Source organism: Pyxicephalus adspersus, chromosome 12 (assembly GCF_032062135.1).
Source record: "Pyxicephalus adspersus chromosome 12, UCB_Pads_2.0, whole genome shotgun sequence".
In the NCBI taxonomy this organism is placed as follows: domain Eukaryota; kingdom Metazoa; phylum Chordata; class Amphibia; order Anura; family Pyxicephalidae; genus Pyxicephalus; species Pyxicephalus adspersus.
In genome coordinates this window covers 23,827,667-23,846,116 of record NC_092869.1, presented here as the reverse complement: position 1 = coordinate 23,846,116, position 18,450 = coordinate 23,827,667, and the positions used below count along the sequence as shown (strand labels likewise).

Sequence of the window (18,450 nt, the reverse complement as noted above, 5' to 3'; positions counted from 1 at the left end):
AACCTATGGACCCCAGGCATTAGATTTATGTGCCCTCTGGTTAGCCCTTGACCCCTGCTGCCTTAATAGAAAATGCCATTGTGCCAAGAAAGCTATGCACTCCGGTGGGCACACTGTCTCACTGATCCCGAGGTCCCCCGTCTGACCCTAGGACTTTTTTTTTTTTCCTACCTTGCTTAGGTGGTGCAGGACTGGAGAATCTGTCATCAGGCTACACCTTCTAAAGTCTCCTAAAAGCTTAATACCAAACTTAGTTTCATACATATAAAAGCACAGTTTGAATGCATCATAAAAGAGATTTTGTGGGAAAAAGAATGAAAACCTAATAATTACTTTGGCTGGCTTTTTTCAATGCTTTAGAAATAAAAGTTGTTCTTTGACATTTTTTAGCATCTATTTTAAAAGTAGTGGCAGCAAGTCATATTCAGGTAGTCCCAGGGTTACATACAAGATAAGGACTGTAGGTTTGTTAAGTTGAATTTGTATGTAAGTTAGAACAGGTACATTATTTTAATAAAAGCAATCAGATGTTTGTCTCAACATATTATTAGGCAGCGTAGTGTCAGTTACTGTATAAACTCCTCACTGTGAGTTAATCATAAACAAAGCAAAAAAAAAAATCTTTATGGAGCCTAGACATTCATTAACTTCTGGAGCAACCTGTGCTTTGATATGCAAAAAGAAACAACTTCAGAGTTTGTAAAGAGTTACAAGTTCAGTCCTTAAGATCACCCACAACCTCGGCTGTGTTTAGTAAAAGTTTTTTCCTGCAAGTCATGCGAACTGCCCCCTTCCAAGCCTTCAAACCTCCGTTCTGCTCATGTTCATGTCTAGGAGGCGTCTGTATGTTGGATGTCCTTAACCCAGGGACTACCTGTAATAAAATATATTTTGTAGCTAAGGTTTCAAACCAATAAATAAACAATGTTTTTATTTTTCCATTATATTAGGTAATATACAACTTTACAAATTCTGACATATATGTAATCAGCCTTCTTCCAAAAATCAAAGATTCTTTATCACAGTGGCTAAGTGCAAACCGATAGTAAGAAATATAATGTGGATTCTTCTAAAGGACTCTGTACACATGGATTTCACGAATTGACTCTTCATCAGTCTCTGATCCAAGGTCGATGTCTGGACTGAGGGTGACTTTTTCCACCCATTTATCAATCTGTATATTCATCTGCAGAAAAAAAAGCATAGCCTTAATAAGTAAAGCATGAAAAAAATATATATTCATAGCAAGAACTATTTTTTTCAGTATACTTCATGCAAAATTCATCTTGGTTTTAAAGCAGGATTTGATCTGTTAATGTTAAGTCTGATATCAAGCTTCTTGTTACAGATTAGTCTTTGTTGTTCTGGTCAGCTGGTGTCAAACATTTAAAGCTAAATCCCAGTAGTGGAAATACAACATTGGATTGCTCTCTAGTGCCTGCTGCTGCTGCTATAAAGGTCAGTAGGGGTTTGCTTTATATCCCAATTGGTCCTTAGTAAGGACATTTAAATAAGTGAATGCCCATAGCTTGACAACAATTTTACTTAGGAGAACAAAAGGTACACCATATCAGTTTAAGGAGATATTAAGTTTATATGAATAAAGTCACTCCAAAGTGTTATTAGTTTCCCTTTAACAACAGACAGATTTAAAACTCCAATGAAAAGGTCAATATGGACACTATAACTGAAGGAGCTGAAAAAAAAAAAAACCTAATGTGTAGACAAGAACGGGCGTGTGGTTTGAAAGAGAATGCACTGTCCACTATCCATATTTATCTCTTATTCACAGAGCACTGCTGCATTGCAGCCTGTCACCCATGTCATGCTAAACAGCTTGTAATCAGAAATAGGTTTTGTATTTGAGCTAATAGTGCATTTATAAAGAGGCTACAGGTATGCCACACACCTTGTCAGGTCACAGCAGCACACCTGTGCCTGAACATGGGGGTCATATGTTCTGAATGCTGTTTATGTTACTGTATCCTTTTTAAACTGATTTGTAAATTAAATCTTCTACTACTGCTGAATTCTGCCACCACTTAAACAATCCTATTTTTTTAAATCAATCACATCTGCATTTCTTTAGGTGTGGAAGAACCTTTGAATGTATCTCAACAAAAATGTCTCAAACTAAGTACGATGATCTGCATTCATTATCACCATCTGAGCATTCTAAAGGCTGCAAAAGGAAAGTATAATCTGCATCCATTTAACTGTGGAAAAGTTCTGTAATGTATCAGGTGTGTATCTCAATGCAGACTTCTGAAAAAAGCAGGAGGAGCTGAACAAGCAGGTAAAAGGATTTCAGGGGAGTTTTTTTACACAAACACTGTACAGAATGCCTTCCTTGTGTAAAAAAACACAAATATGATTTGGCTGTTATAGAGAAACAGAACAGCTGAAGATCCAAAAAAAAAAAAAACAACTTACTTACTGTAGTTTTTATTTAAAAACACCTTGACTGCATACAGCCTCACTTGACTCTAGTGGCAAACTTTCATTTTTGTTGTCCCCATATTCCCTGCAGTTATGCCAAGGAAATCATTGTTCTAGGATTCTAGGAAGTACAACTTTAGTTATTAAGGACACAATGCTTGAATTGTCTTTGGGTGGAGATATTTGATTGAAAAAAAAAAAAACTATGCATAGAAAGTAATTGTTTTCTATACTCCTTTTGTTTCCTGTTGTAGCTGAGTAATTACAGAAAAACTAGTAGTGGTAGAAAAAACACTGACCTGAAGTTTGTGTAATGATTCCTCTAGGCTTGGTACCGTTACTATAAGGCTTCCTGTCTTCTTTATGTTTTCCATTATAAATACCCAGGCTCTAAAATAGAATGGGATATTTAAAAATAACAATAGCAATCCACATATACAAATAAGAAGGAATTACATCAGTTGGGCAGTGCTGACTTTGTTAGCATGGGTTTTCATAATTCACTGTTCTAGCCATGATAAATCTGTACAAACAGCTTGTAATGCCATAAAAGTGGAGCAGTCAGTAACTTTAAATTCTTCCTAACTGTCACAAAATAAAGCAACAATTCAATTGTATATTGTATTCATTATTACATCAATACTTGGGTTCCAGTCAAGTGAGGTTGCCAAGACCGATTGTTGCTGAAGACAAGAGGTAGCATTTCTTCTCTTCCCCAGTGATCAGGCTGCAATATTGTTGCAAGCCATGGTGAAAGGCAATAGCAGGGAATCGATGTGTGTTAAGTATTTGTGAACACAACCAAGAACTGTGCAGACACCAGGATTTATGTGATTGTATCAGTTGTGAGCCAGCATCCCAGTCTATGATTGTGACCCTGGCTGAACAGGATAGTGCCATCCTTCTAATAATAACACAAAACAAGTGGGGGGTATACGCAGATCTCTCTGGGAAATAATAACTGGAAGTGGTAAACTTACACATTACATAGAATGTGTGCATTTAACATGAAAACAAATATTTGATACTAGGTCTAGGTTAAGTATTATTGAATCTTATTCAGTGTCAGTACATTGCAGAAATCAGATTTGTACATTACCTTATTTGTCCCTCTTTGTCCAGGAAGTATTCAAAAACATTATTTAGGACTACCACATCAGCATGGTTCAGCAAGGATGACTGAGAGCAAATATCTGAATTGAAAACCTGTAAGGAAATGCAATATACATAGAAGCCAAAAGTTATAATGTTGCACAAATTTGGGAAACAATACAATAGTTTAATTTTGATGATTCTGTGACCAACACAATAACATCCACTTACATCCAAACAATAAAACTTGAATAGTATTGGTATCATTCCTGACTGAACTCCTTTTTCACAACATTCAGAAATCACGCACATAACCTGAAAGAATGATCTTTTAGCTCCCGACACTGCTCCTCCACAACTGTATTGGATAGATAGCATCATGCTTTTATACAGAAATCTTTCACAGCTATAGAAAAGACTGGAACTTTGGTCTGATTACCAGATTGAAAAGATGCCTTTCCCTCTTAGATCATGACTATGAATCTCTACACCTTACTATGATAGTAATGATGGCTTCCTTGGTTCAGTACCCTTCCAAAGCGGGGAGAGGAATCACAGCTTCATACATAAAGGATACTTTCAAGAAATCCTAGATTCTGAAACTGCATCTCTATCACCCCCATAACTATGAGTGTAATGATGTCATGTTTGGATCCACTCCCCCATCTAAAGTAATAGCAGGAGAAAAATCATGATCTTATGTAGAGAAATAGGAAAATATTACCTCCTTGGTCCCAAGCCACAAGATCAGTGCCATCCCTGGGTCTACTTCCCTTTTCATAGCCCTAGCAGAGACTAGAGTCTGAGTATTGGAGGAAAAGGTTTACTTATACATTACTATATATTTTGAAAACCACCCCGCAGTGGATCTGCCATTCACTTATTAAAGCCGAACTAAACCCACAATGCTCATCCTATCCTCCTTCATTGCAGGGCAGAATTTGACAGCTGGGCAGAGATCAGGCAAGCAAAAACAGTTATTGCATAAAGGTTATTCCCTGTCTGCAAAAATCACCAACCTGATCAATGAATTTTCAAAGTGGTACTTTAAATAGTTTTAGTTCCACTTTAAATAGTGTTTAGCTACATTATTATAATCTGGCAAATTACAAATGCAACAGATGGAAATTTTCAATTGCTTGATATTTGGTATATATCATCATTGCCCTTTATTTCATTCTTCTTATAAGCGTTCATATCCAGTCATTTACTAAGTTTCTGCATCTAATTGTTATGCAGCATAAATTCCCAAATCACACATAAACTATATTATGTTGTACCTGAATTCTGTCTGAAAAGTCATACTTCTTTATGATTCTTTCCTGCAAATGGCAGAACTCTGCATTGATTTCTACACCTTGTAGTTTACTGGCTGAGCTGTAAACAAAGCCCTATATTGAAGCCAACAAAGATAAAACAGTACAGGTTATATACACATCTCTAACATAAAACATTTACGTTCATACAGTTTCCTAATTTAAAGGTTCTTTGGGCTGCCCAATTCATATTGATGAATTAACACTGTGTAAAGAATTAATTGTAGACTGTTAAATCATTGAGATTCGTTGCGCCTCTCTTCAATTGATCTACTATCAATATAAGTGTGATACAAAAACACAAACTTTTTGATCATTTTTTTATTTGATAAAACTGCCATGATCAGCAATGTAAAACAGACCATGAATTATTGATGTCGTTGATGTACAAGTAGTGTTTTCATCCACTCACTATAACTAGAAGTGTGTAATAGGAATGTATGTCCTTGTATACAACACATTTCTTGTAGGGTTTCCCCAATGGAACGCACAAAGCAACCACAAGGCGCTAACGAATGGCATGAAAGCTTTTTGTGGCTTTAAGCTACCCATGATCTCAGAAAAATAGCCAGCGGGAGCTCAGTAGTAATTATTCTCAGCACTTATATACTTCCGATTTGTACCATTCATTAAAGGATAACAGTTTATTTTAGATTTCTTTATTAAGTGCTTTTGAACTACAGGTATTGTTTTTTCATTGTATGCATAAATCTTTTTTTACAAATAGTACCAAAACTTTTTTAAAGTGACAGCAAGCAAAGCAATTTTACTTTAAAGCTCTAATGGAAACCTCAAGGGGCCCAAGAGAAACTTTTTAACTTTACAACTGAGAAGTAATGAGATAATCAAAGATAATTTCAGTAAAGCTAAGGTACAAGATGACAATGAACAGAGAATGCTGATACTTTGTGAGGAATTCTAAGCTCTGGTAAGCTCTAAAGCTACATACACACGTGCAATAATACTCCTTGGAAAGGATCTTTCACAATCCTTTCCAACGACTAGCACTGCACAATGCATGAACGAGTGCTGTACATACATCACCCTTCTACTCTATGGAGAGGGGATGGGGAGAGCGACGGAGCGGCACCCTGCAGGACGATCTTTCGGACAATGGACAACTGGCGCTGTACACACGCCAGATTCTTGCCCGATATCGGCCCTGAGCCGATTATCGGGCGGGAACCGTTGGACATGTGTACGTAGCTTTAGTCTAATAGCAAATTTTTCTCATATTTATTGCAAGTTGTCATCAACTTCATTGTTGTATAAAGATACAATCCTATGCTAAAACAAATTAACAATAAAAATAATGTTTTACTGCATATAGGACAGCTCCAAGTCTGGATCCCACATCCACTAGGGTTTTCCCACTCAAGTCTGGCAACATTTGCTGGAACAGAAACTTGAGCTCCGCCACAGAAAAAGAGTGAGAAATAAAGTCTGTAAACATAAAAACGAAGAAGATATTGGATGGTGATATACTGGAATTCTGCCATTTAGTCACACATGCTTGCTGAACAAATTAGTTAAAAGTCTCTTAGGGGATTACAACCAAGTAAGCTCCTATTCCATAGTCCTGCAATGTAGAAGCACAGTAATCTAGAATTTGACATACTAATAATAAAGAGATCTTCTTCAAATCCAGGACTGCATCACTGAGATCAGTATAAAGGAGCACCTGCTACTACAACAAAGACAGGGGTGCATTTCTAAAGCTAGGAAAGAAAACGTTTCTCTATAGTTGATCAAGCATTTTGGATGGCGTTGGTAAATCTAATATTACTTTCAATTACAGTTTTATCCTTGGGCTACAAACTAGAAAAGCAGAATTAAATGTAAAAATGAAAAAGCTGCAACCATGCAGGTGCTTTATTGCAGAAGGGACAGGCAAATATCCCTTCTGCAATAAATTAAATCAAATAAAAACACATTAAAACCTGCCTGATCTCATTTTTTTTAATATACCTACCTGTTGTCAGTGCATCATGGGTGGCGCCTTCTTGTTCTTCTCAACGGAGATACGTGACTTTCGGCTATCCTAATTTGCCGGGCTGGGATGACGTAACTCCCATGCATGTACATGTGCAGCCCCATATCGATATGATCATTCAATGTAACATAATCAATCAAACTGAATACAAGTTTTAAAAGCCCCCCTTTTAATTTTTTTACAGGGCTCTGCTGCAACATAAAACTTTGTCTACCCTGGGGGAAATTTGACAATTGATTCTAATTGATCGACAAAAAATATGTCTGAATATGTATTAAAGTATTAGGCATAATGCAGATTTTACACAATAATCATTAATGGAATCTTTGGATTTATGACAGACAGATCATACTTTACTCTGATTGCAATGTGTAAAACTATACTGTGTGTGATGCATTGTTTTGATCTATTTAATTGACAAATCACTTGTTTCCAACTGCTTGTTCTAAGATCAGTCACAAATTGTTACATCTAAGGAGGCAAAAATCAATCTTTCTCCTAACTTGACCAGAAAAAAGGAGGTTGGGGCCTCCATCGTCGAAAGTGTCACTACATGCTCTCTGTATTTAGATCATATTTTTCATAAAAAAGAAAAAAAAAAAAAGAGCACACCAAGTATCAATACAGTGCGTTCAGCATTTGACTTACCTATAGGCGCTGTTTGTCTAGATCCACATGACGTGCAATAATTACGGCTCATTTTTCCTTCCTCACATAATGTGTCAATTGTATCATCATCATAAAGAAAAGCATCTACATGAAGTGTGGGCCTCTGAAGACTCTGAATCTGTAAACAAACACAACACATAATATGAGTATATAAATGGGTATTACATTTTAAAAGGAATGACACAGGGATTATCAGATTGCCTTAGGAACTCAGGAAGAAATGTTTTCCCCTGTTGGAGTAAATTGATCCAAGCTTAATAATGTTTTTTTTTTCCCTTCCTCTAGATCGATCCAACATATAAGTTTTGATCTAGAATTTTCATGTTAATTTACCTTGTGGTTGATTTGGAAGGACTTCTGGTGCCTTTTTTCAACTTAACTATTCAACTATGTACGGTCAAAGAAGGTATGAGAAAGATACAACAGTGATCTCCCTAGCCCCTTTTAGCTGGGCGCACCACCCGGCACTTTCATTAACCACCCAGCTGATTTTGGGAGGTTACTGAAAAGTTGGGTCACAATACAGGGGCTACCACCACCTACAGCTTCTTCCCATTTAGCTTAAAGAAAAAAAAATCTGGGGAAAACACAATCCTAGATTGTAAGCTCTTCTGGGCAGGGTCCTCTCCTCCTCCTGTGTCACTGTCTGTATCTGTCTGTCATTTGCAACCCCTATTTAATGTACAGTGCTGTGCAATATGTTGGTGCTATAAAAATCCTGTATAATAATAACACTATACAATCGTTTTGATTACCAGAATTACAAATGTAACAATGTATATATCAGAATATTTGGAATTAAGTTTTTGTTGTCCTTCTATATAATTTGTATTTACACACAGTAGCCAATCAGATACACTGGAAAAAAATGCTAAAAAACAAAATGCTAAATAACTGCCTAATGCAATAAAGAAGATCTGAATAGTTAGAATTCTCACAATTTCCTTCACTTGGTTCTCTGATCCCACCATGGCTTCTACTGGAAGGCTGCTTCGTAAGTCATCGGCAATGCAGTTTAGGAGCACATCAGCGTTACTTCTGATTAAATCTTCTATTTCACCTAAACAACAAGTCAATAATTGATTTAATTCATCTGTATAAAGAGATTTACAAGTATACAAGCTCATTCAGTATGCTAACATCAACTGCTTTATGTCTTTGGTGAATCACATATACAGCACTACTTGTGTAACTAAAACTAACTTTGTTGTGATCTTTAAGGATTCGTTATTTCATAGTACGAGCAGCTGGAGAGGTCAGGGTGGATTCTTTTAGGTTCTTTTATTGCTTGGTAAATTTGTAAAAACTGTAATGCCAATAGTCTGAGCACAGGCCAATAGTCAACACAGCAATACAGGGGTTAATTACTAAAATACTTAACATATCTGCCCCCTTCCCCAAAGGTTTCTTACCCACCCTACCACCAGAATCATAAACATATTAGTTAATAGGCAAGTTATTTTTTTTACTATTAGTTTACAAACAAATATACCCGATACAGGTAGTCCCCGTGTTACATACAAGATAGAGACTGTAGAATTGTTCTTACGTTGAATTTGTATGTAAGTCAGAACAGGTACATTATTTTAATAAATGCAATTAGGACAGATGTTTGTCTCAACATATTATTGTGAGTTATGTCAGTATTAGTATTGGTGTCAGTTTTTGTAATTCCTTATTGTGAGTTAATCACAAACAAAGCAAAAAAAACTTTATGGAGCCTAGACATTCATTAACTTCTGCAAGCTGTGCTTTGATATGCAAAAAGAAAGAACTGCAGAGTTTGTCTTGGTGATTTAAGTGTTAAAAGGTAGAAGAGCTCCCCCCCCCCACCACCCCAAGATCACCTACAACTTCAGCTGTGTTTAGCAAGATTTCTTCTGCAAGTCATGCAAACTGCCCCCTCCAAGCCCTGCAGAAGAGCAGCAGGGAAGCCCCGTTGTATCTAGGAATCATCTGTATGTTGGATGTCCTTAAGTCGGGGACTACCTGTATATAAAAAGGACTGCATCAGAATCCTTCACTTACTTGTGTACTGTTTTGCCTGAGCTATTGATAACTGTAAACAATGGCATTTTACCATGAAAGGAGCAAAGCAGGCGGAGGAATCTTAAAAACAAACAGAGCTCCACCTGCTGGCTGGATAATTAAATGCATGATGCTAACTTGTAGTAGATTTACATTTACCTGACTAGTAACTAGATTTGTTCTGATTTCAGGAACACATACACAATTCAAAGCATTAAATTATTTGGGGAAACAAAATAAGAGCACAAGGCTTTAACTGCAACAAATAAGCACTGTGTCTGCTTACTGCTGTTTCTCATCCAGTGGATAACCCTGGGCAGGGTGGCCGGGGACACCTGTGCTAGCAGATTGATTATAGTTCGCTGAGCCTGCTGCAGATCCATCTTCTACCAATACCCATTACACGTTGTCCACCCTTTGGGTGTACCAATATGGCGTCTTCACCATCGAAAACATCACAGGAAGGAGCGGCCGTCATGTCAACTCTATGGTACAGGCGCAATCCCGGAAACAGAAAACAGGTCAGAGGTCGCCTGGGAATGGTGACGTTTCCTAGCGAGCGGAAGTTGTTGCTGGGGTTGCCTGCCGTGCTGGGGGTTCTGTAGAAGGGGATCGTTGGATTTCCTTATAGGAAGAAGGAGGAGAGGCGTCGGGGAGAGCGGGCCCGCCGGGGGCTGTACAGAGTGGAAAGGAATCTTCTTTCGGTAATATACACCGGCCTGACCGCCTGGTTCCAGCTGCTGAGGAGCCTCTGGTCTCTAAAGAGCCAGGCAGCCTCGGACATCATATTATTTACAGGGATACTTTCCAGCTGAGATAGCGGCCAGGCCTTCATTCTGGTTTTGTGTGGAATGAGTTATATTTGTCAGGGTTTTTAGCTCTCTGTGGCCCCCAGGACCCCCCATCCCCCCTTGGGTTTGTTGTCCCTGGAGCAGAGGGGATCCTCCTAATGGTAATATTTGTTTAGGTGAAAGCTGAGAAGAGGGGATCCCCCTCCGGAGCAATGCATTTGCTTTGACTTTTGTCCTTGTTTTTATTATTATTAAACAGAATTTATATATCGCCAACATATTACATAATGCTGTACAATAAATAGGGGTTACAATGCAGACAGAGACACAGGAGGAGGAGAGGACCCTGCCCTGAAGAGCTTACAATCTAGGAGGTGGGGGAAGTATCACACAATAGGAGGGGAGATATGGAATGGTGAGAAGCAGTGAGGGTTTAGGAGACAGAAGAAGATGGGGTAGGCAATTCTGAAAACTGGGTTTTGCGTTCTCTTTTAAATGAGCAGAAAAAATCTTCCCAACAAATAACAGGTTTGTTATCCATACCCCATCCTGTCCACAACACAATAAAATGTTTGGGTTTTAGACCAAATGTGAACTCCAAAACGTTTTGAGTATAGACGCCAATAAACCAACATGTGAGTCACTTTTGTTCTGTTTGCCCCATAGGAACAATTATATTTCACTTCCATTATTGGCCAAGGAACAGGAAATCTCGCCAAAGCGAGTTGTGTTCCAGTTGTGGTTAGCACTCTGGCCTTTATAGGTCCCAGGTCCCGATCTCGGCCAGGACATTATCTGCATGGAGTTTGCAGGTTCTCCCCCGTGTTTGTGTGGGTTTCCTCCCACATTCCAAAAACATGCAGTTAGGTTAATTGCCTTCCCCCCAAAATTGACCTTCAACTGTATTAAAAAACTATGACTATGGTAGGGACATTAGAATGTGAGCTCTTTTGAGGGACAGCTAGTGACATGTCTATAGACTTTGTACAGCGCTGCATAATATGTCGTTGCTATGTAAATACTGTTTAATATTAATTTAACAAAGTTGTCCTGGAAGTAGGTGTCCCTGTTCTAGATATTTCTCTTTTTTCTTGATCTAATGACAACTTATTATGATTGGATTTCCCATCACTTTCTGTCTTGGTGGCAATGGTTACCAGAACAATTATTGGAGGAATCTCCCCAGTGAGGATAAACAGCACAAAACTGGCACATGGTCCCCTGTTTACATCTAAAAGTATTATTATTGGCTTTAGATATATTTTACAATGATCATACATGGCAGACTGGGTAAGATAAATATCTATAGGCAGGCAGAGCATTTGTCTGCCTGATCACACACAATGTCTGTATTTTCATACTATAAAATATTTGTTTCTATGAATAGAAAGGCTTAGATATCCTCTTGCTCTCTCATATGGGGAAATAGTGAGCGGGAACCGGTGAAGTCCTCCTCTGAGAGATCCCAGGCAGGGAAGGCTTATAGATTAAATTCCCTTCATCTGTATGTAAATGGTGTTTAACCTCCCAGGCAGTATGAATAATAAAGTATTTTAAAATGTAAAAGCGGTACATTTAAAAATACTTAAAGTATTTTAAGTTTCCCAGCTTCCAGCCCAACGATCCTGCCCTCCAGCCACATACTCACGTGCAGATGCCTGGCCGCCATCTGCTTCCCCTGGCCTCGTGTCCCCAACGATCACATGCCGGGAACATGGATCCTGGCTGGGCATCGCCAGGTTGCGCAGATGCCCAGCCAGCATCGCCAGGGGAAGAAGACGCCATGGCACCGCTGGAGGTCACCACTGGAACATGGGAATCAGTTAGGACTTTTAAATTCCCTGGCAATTCCACCCCAAGTATGGCTCGGGGGTTACCACTTTTTGTATGGAAAATACACCCCGAGCCACACATGGGATTACCGCCAGGGAGGTTAAGCCAACCACATTCTGTACAATCTCCTATAGGTTTGCAGTGTGAGGATCAGTGTGTCTGCCTGGCTGTACATTGATGGGGTTGTTGACTTTGGTTTTCTATATTCTATAGTAATGTATAGTAAAGCCGACTCTACACCTTACAGTCTGATTGTACAGCCAGCTTTACTTTCTGCAAGTGATTATATAGCTCAGTGGCTTGCCTTATGATGAGATATAAATTGCATTATTCTGGGTGGCACTCACATTACAGTTTGAAGTCTAAAAGAGATTGTACAGTTTGGCTGTGTCCAGACTGGTATGAGGTTGTGGCGCAGTTTCCGCTTCCTCATGCCAGTGAACTTCTGCCATGGGGGATACACTATGTGTAACTTCTAACTGTTGCAGCCCCATAGAAATTATTCAGGGTGGCAGTGAGTGGTTCAGTACCGCTGTCAAATCTGCAGGTGCTTGTTCTTTAAGAGCCAGTGCTACGGTGCAAGTGACCAAGAAGCCGGCTAAGTGCTTTCAGGAGCACTTAGGTGGGATTTCTTGATTTCTGTTGCATGACTAAACCTGACCTAAATTGCAATCTGTAAGGCCATGTTTTTTTGCCCAGTCAGAGGGCATCATGTATGACTAGACTAAGGCTTCCCCATCCCAGTGCTCAACCCAGAATTTTTTTTAAGCCGTGTGGGAAGTAATTGTAGGCGTGTGTGAGCCCCTGAATTGTGGCCCATCTCATCTGTAACCACACAAAAACAGCCAAGTGGTTGCTGGAAAGTGCCGGGTGGTGCGCCCGGCTAAAATGGGCCTGGGGAGAACACTGTATCCCTACAAGAAACCTGGTCAGCCTTGTATGAGCAGTGTATATAAAACACATCCTCTCATGTAAACAGTTTTACAGGAGCCCCATATACACACATCCCAGCATGGATTGCATACTGACTATTCAGAGTAATATCAGATTAATAATCCCAATGCACATTGATAGGTAATAGAAAATACTTGGAATGACAGTTCCCAGGTGCTGTTGTTTTCCATTGTAATTTGTAGGTTGTTTCTCGTTAGTTGTGTCATAGATTGGAAAATTAAGTTTGGTAATTGGGCATGATAGGACAACCATAGGAAGTGATGTCAGATCTCAGGTCTGCTTGTTTATATTTTCCAGCATGTTCTTGTTTTCTCCACTTATAGAACCTCTGTAAAACATTAGGTAGAGCAATAGATTTGGTAGTGCTGCCATTTTCAGAGATTGCCAGATATTATGTATGAGACATTTGCCTTTGGGGACTGTGACTGACTTCTAACAAGGAATCATACCCTCTAAGCCTGGTTAAGACACACGTATTGTATACTTATAACACTTTTGTGTCTATCAGTCTTGATGGATGCAAGTCTGCTAGGCCTAAAGGCAATCCCTGTGTATCTGGCACCACTGCTGATCTTCCATGCTGTAATCTTCCCAATGAAAAAGATTCTTCTTTCACTAGGTGAAGAAGAAAAGTTATTTCAGAAAGTCTGCCTGGTGTTGAGACTAAATGCACAGAAAATCATATACTTGGTGATTTTTTAAAGACCCATATTGAATGATTGGTCTTATTCTGGCCTTGTAGTTTATTTTGCTAACAGTATTATGAGGGAGACACACACAATAATTGTGGATTCTGGGTTGGTTGCGGATATTTTTTAGCACCCTTTTTTCTGGCCAGTCGCTAATCATTCTGTTTTTGTTTGTTGCCGGCAATAAAATAATTGCAATTAGTAAAATATCAGTGATTATTTATGGTTACAGAAGGTTGACTTTCTGACAAAATGTAGAACAAGCCTTAGAATCACCAGGTTGAGTTGATAATCACAATTCAGCTACTGATGTCCATGGCATTCCCTGCCTTGTAATAAATTGCAGAAGCTGTCCAGCTACAAATTCAAACAATCACTATGAATCTCTAATACAAAGGTATTAGTAGCCCGACCACTATAACTGCAATAAAAAGAACATAGTTGAGTTGGGTAAATGTTCTAAAGGCAGAATATATTACAGGTAGCCCCCGGGTTAAGGACATCCGACATACGGATGCTTCCTAGATACGAACGGGCTTCCCTGCTCATTCTGTGCATGAGGGGGGCTTGACGGGGAAGCCCTGTATGGGAAGATAAGTAATTTTTTATAAAGAAATGTCTGTCGCTATTAGGGTTTCTATTTCTGACTTGCAGAGGTACATTCCTTTGTTATTATCACTTACCATTGAGTCACTGACATGGAACAAGCATGTATACTGTATATTAGATGCCTGCACACCTAATATGTATCTGGTTGTTCTGGGTCAGTGACTCACTAAGCAGCTTCTTCATGTAAAGGTTCGTTCTATAAAAAATGTAATGACGGGTAAATATTTACGCAAACCTTGCTACCTTTTCCTCAGCCAACATGTACTTATTCTTGCTTTGTGTATATTTTTGTAGTGTAAAGTGCGTTACAGAAAAAAGCCAAAATGGTTCTAGCAGACCTTGGAAGGAAGATTACGTCGGCTCTACGCTCTTTGAGCAATGCCACAATCATTAATGAGGAGGTGAGATATGCCTAAACTACACACTTCTGTCTACTAGCATGTAAAACTTCATCAGAGATAATGCCAGCGGCAGGGTAGTTATTGTGTCCAGCTGTTCCCAGCCTTTCATAGTTCATTGAATGGATGTACATGCATTTAATTCATTTCACACTAACGTAAACTAAATTCCCTCCATGTGTAAACTATTTTGTCCATCCCAGCTAACATATTCTAGAAGATTTAACACGTACAATGATCTTTTGCCAGTACAACTTTCTCTAATGCAAAGCACATTACATCTGTAATGACTGCAAAATCCTGTGTCGCCCGGACTTCAGTTTAGTGAATTCTGATTGGATTCACCTAAAAATGATCCCCCTTTTTTGTGTGTATACACTAGGATGAAAGTGGAGCTACTGGCAAAAATAGCAATGAGTAGAATGTATTTAAAAGGATGTTTTATGGTTTTAATCTTGTTATTAATCAGTTGGTCATATTGCGGTATCTCCTGTAACCTACAAATGCTTTGTTGTATGACATTTTTTAGGGTTTTTGGGTTCTAATAGCTGGGGTGCCCATTTAATATAAAAGCATTTGGACTTGTTTTTGATGTACGCAGCAGATGAACCCCCCCCTGCATACATGGGCCTAGGAAACAAGCGGCTGTAGGCTGTATTTAAAGAATAACACAGATGTGGTGCCTACAGTTCATCACTGTTGATTTTGAAATTATTTAGTTTGATCAAAATCATGTTAATCTTTTTAGGCTATGTTAGCTGGCATTTATAAGGACCATCTTTGTGTGTTTTCTTTGTAGGTTCTCAGTGCTATGCTGAAAGAAGTATGTACGGCCTTACTGGAAGCAGATGTTAACATCAAACTTGTGAAACAACTAAGAGAAAATGTCAAGTAAGTGTTACCTATTTAGATAAGGAATTTAGTTTTGTTCCATTTCATACCAAACATATTGAGCCAGATTTTTATACAAAGAAAAACATTACATAAGATAGATTAATGAATCTCCAGGTAAGACTTTTATTAAATTTTAATTAGATTTTTAAAAGGGAACTTTTGACATTGTAGTCTGTGTCCCCTCACTTTCAGCAAGTTAAAGAACTCTTCCCAATGTAAATTAAAATGAAAATAAAATCTGATTATAAATTACAGTTAGAAATACTTTTCTTTTTGCTAACACTGTTTATATTGCTTTCTCGAGTCTCTGTTGGCTAGATTGCTTCTTAGATTTTGTTTCTATGACCACTATTACTCCAATTAGGAAAATTCACTGCCAGTATGCCAGTAGATAAAAAGATAGTAATTTAAACATACACCACTCTATCTGTTTTATTATTCTCCTAAAAGCAATATATTTTCCCAATAATATTGTAGTGTAAAATTAATATAAAGCTAAAACAAAACCATTTTGTTTTTTTATTTTATTTTTATACAGGTCAGCAATTGATCTGGAAGAGATGGCATCTGGAACTAGAAATGATACTCTGCTGGACCTAGTTGTTTCTAACAATGCAGAGCTTATAACAAATGTGCATATAAAAGAGAATCTGGGTGGCAGTGACCATAATATGATTTTATTTAATGTAAGTTGTAAACAGGAAGCAAAACAGGAAAGATAAAAATATTTTCATTTTAAGAGAGAAAATTTTCCGTTATTAAGGGCGGCTCTCTGTGACTTGGAGTGGGGGACAATATTGTCCTCAAAGAACACAGAACAGAAATGGGAATGTTTCAAGTCTGTTCTACAAAAGCACATTGAAAAATATATTCCAATGGGAAATAAGTTTAAGAGGCTAAAATTAAAACCTATGTGGATCACAGCTGATGTTAGAAAAGCCATTAGGAACAAGAAAATGGCATTTCAAAAATGTTTCATTTCAAGAATATACCAAAATATGTAAAAAGGAGAAAAAAAGTGCAAACTTTCAAAATGAAAGACAGATTGCAAAATGAAAGTAAGGCAAACTCCAAAATTTTGTTTAAACATATTAATAGCAAAAAGACCAGATCTGAGCATGTAGGCCCCTTAAAGCATGTCACTGGGTTGGTAACTGGGGATAAAGACAAGGCAGATTTACAAAACACTTTTTTTTTAGCTCTGTGTACACAAAGGAAAATGGCAGAGCTCAAGTTCAAATTCATAGTAGCAATGTCACTGCCTTAAATGAGTCACAATAGCTCAGAATTTATATGATTAAGAAACACCTGGGAAAAATTAAGGTTGACAAAGCACCAGGACCTGATGGATTACATCCACCTGTCCTCAAGGTGTTAAGCTCGGTTATTTCAAAGCCATTATTTCTAATTTTTAGAGACTCTTTAGTCACTGGCAAGGTACTAATGGATATCAGATGTGGTTCCTATCTTCATAAAAGGCGCAAAGTCATTACTAGGTAACTACAGACCGGTTAGTTTAACGTCCATAGTTGGAAAGGTCCTAGAGAGTTTGATTAAGAACCACATAGAGTAGTTTCTGCTAGAAAATAATATTATAAGTGATGGTCAGCATGGCTTCAAGAAAGACAGAAATTGATGAACAAATTTACTCTCTTTTTATGAGGAAGTAAGTAAACAGGTAGACAGTGGAATAGCAGTTGATCTAGTTTACCTGGAATTTGCTAAAGCATTTGACACTGTACCCCACAGACAGTTAATATGCAAGTTTGGGTCAATAGGTTTAAAAAAGTTAATCTGTAAATGGATAGGGAACTGGCTTAAAGACTGCATCCAGTGAGTTGTAATTAATGATTCATACACTTAATAGTCTAAGGTTATTAGTGGTGTACCTCAGGGTTCAGTGTTTGGACCTTTACTGTTTAACATCTTTATAAATGATATAGAGTTTGGGATTAAAAAAGTACAATTTCTATGTTTGCAGATGACACCAAACTATGTAATGGAATTAGGTCTATACAGGATGTCTATAATCTACAAGCAGACCTGGATGTATGGTTTGATTGGGCAGCCAAGTGGCAAATTATATTTAGGATAGATAAATGTAAAATTATGCACTTGGGCGCTAACAACATGCATCCTTCATACTGTCTAGGAATACATTTGGGGGAGTAAAAAATGGAAAAGGATCTGGGGGTTCTGGTAGATCATAGACTTAATAAAAGCATGCAATGGTTGCAAGCTGCAATATCTATAGCTAGCAAAGTACTTTCTTGTATTAAAAGAGGAATAGACTGCATAAATGGAGACATAATCCTGCCCCTGTACAAAGCATTGGTCAGACCACATCTGGAATATGCAGTCCATGATTGTAGGAGAATGGAGGAGCTCAGCTATGAGGAGAGATTAGCTGAACTGAATCTGTTCTCCCTTGAGAAGAGATGTTTAAGAGGGGATTTTAATCACCCTGTATAAAAATATAAACGGCCCATATAACGGTCTGCTTTTAGTGTAAAAATACATATTTAGACTGCCCAAGGAGGTTAAGTTCAATAAATGTGATATTAAGTGACTGGACTAATAAATTTCCAAAACAGTGTTCCTTGTATGCATTGGTTATTACCTACCTAAGGTGGTTTAAGGAAGGACAGCTGGTGAACAGAACAGGATAATGAAAACCCAAAGCTAATTCATGCATGTGAAGGGAGAAAGGCTAGCTTTTCTGGTCCATTTCCATAGAAGTGTTAC

At 38.1% G+C, this 18,450-nt stretch overlaps 2 protein-coding genes across 2 annotated transcripts in view; one reads left to right on the top strand and one right to left on the bottom strand.

Moving 5' to 3' along the window:
* Positions 1 to 910: 910 nt before the first annotated feature.
* LOC140342291 (uncharacterized) lies at positions 911 to 9,971 on the bottom strand. The gene is made up of 8 exons (XM_072428428.1): positions 9,824 to 9,971; positions 8,448 to 8,569; positions 7,489 to 7,627; positions 6,169 to 6,290; positions 4,812 to 4,922; positions 3,539 to 3,645; positions 2,739 to 2,829; positions 911 to 1,186 (listed from the first exon to the last, which is right to left on the bottom strand). Exons 1-8 carry the CDS (start codon positions 9,918 to 9,920, stop codon positions 1,070 to 1,072), a joined length of 906 nt encoding a protein of 301 aa, XP_072284529.1. The 5' UTR covers positions 9,921 to 9,971; the 3' UTR covers positions 911 to 1,069.
* A 95-nt stretch (positions 9,972 to 10,066) lies between these two features.
* Positions 10,067 to 18,450, top strand: part of SRP54 (signal recognition particle 54) — a gene marked incomplete in the record, with an annotated part of 16,560 nt that continues 8,176 nt past the window's right edge. Inside the window, 4 exon segments of the mRNA XM_072428424.1 lie at positions 10,067 to 10,241; positions 14,708 to 14,814; positions 15,611 to 15,702; positions 16,244 to 16,276. Coding sequence (XP_072284525.1) covers positions 14,737 to 14,814; positions 15,611 to 15,702; positions 16,244 to 16,276 — 203 coding nt within the window.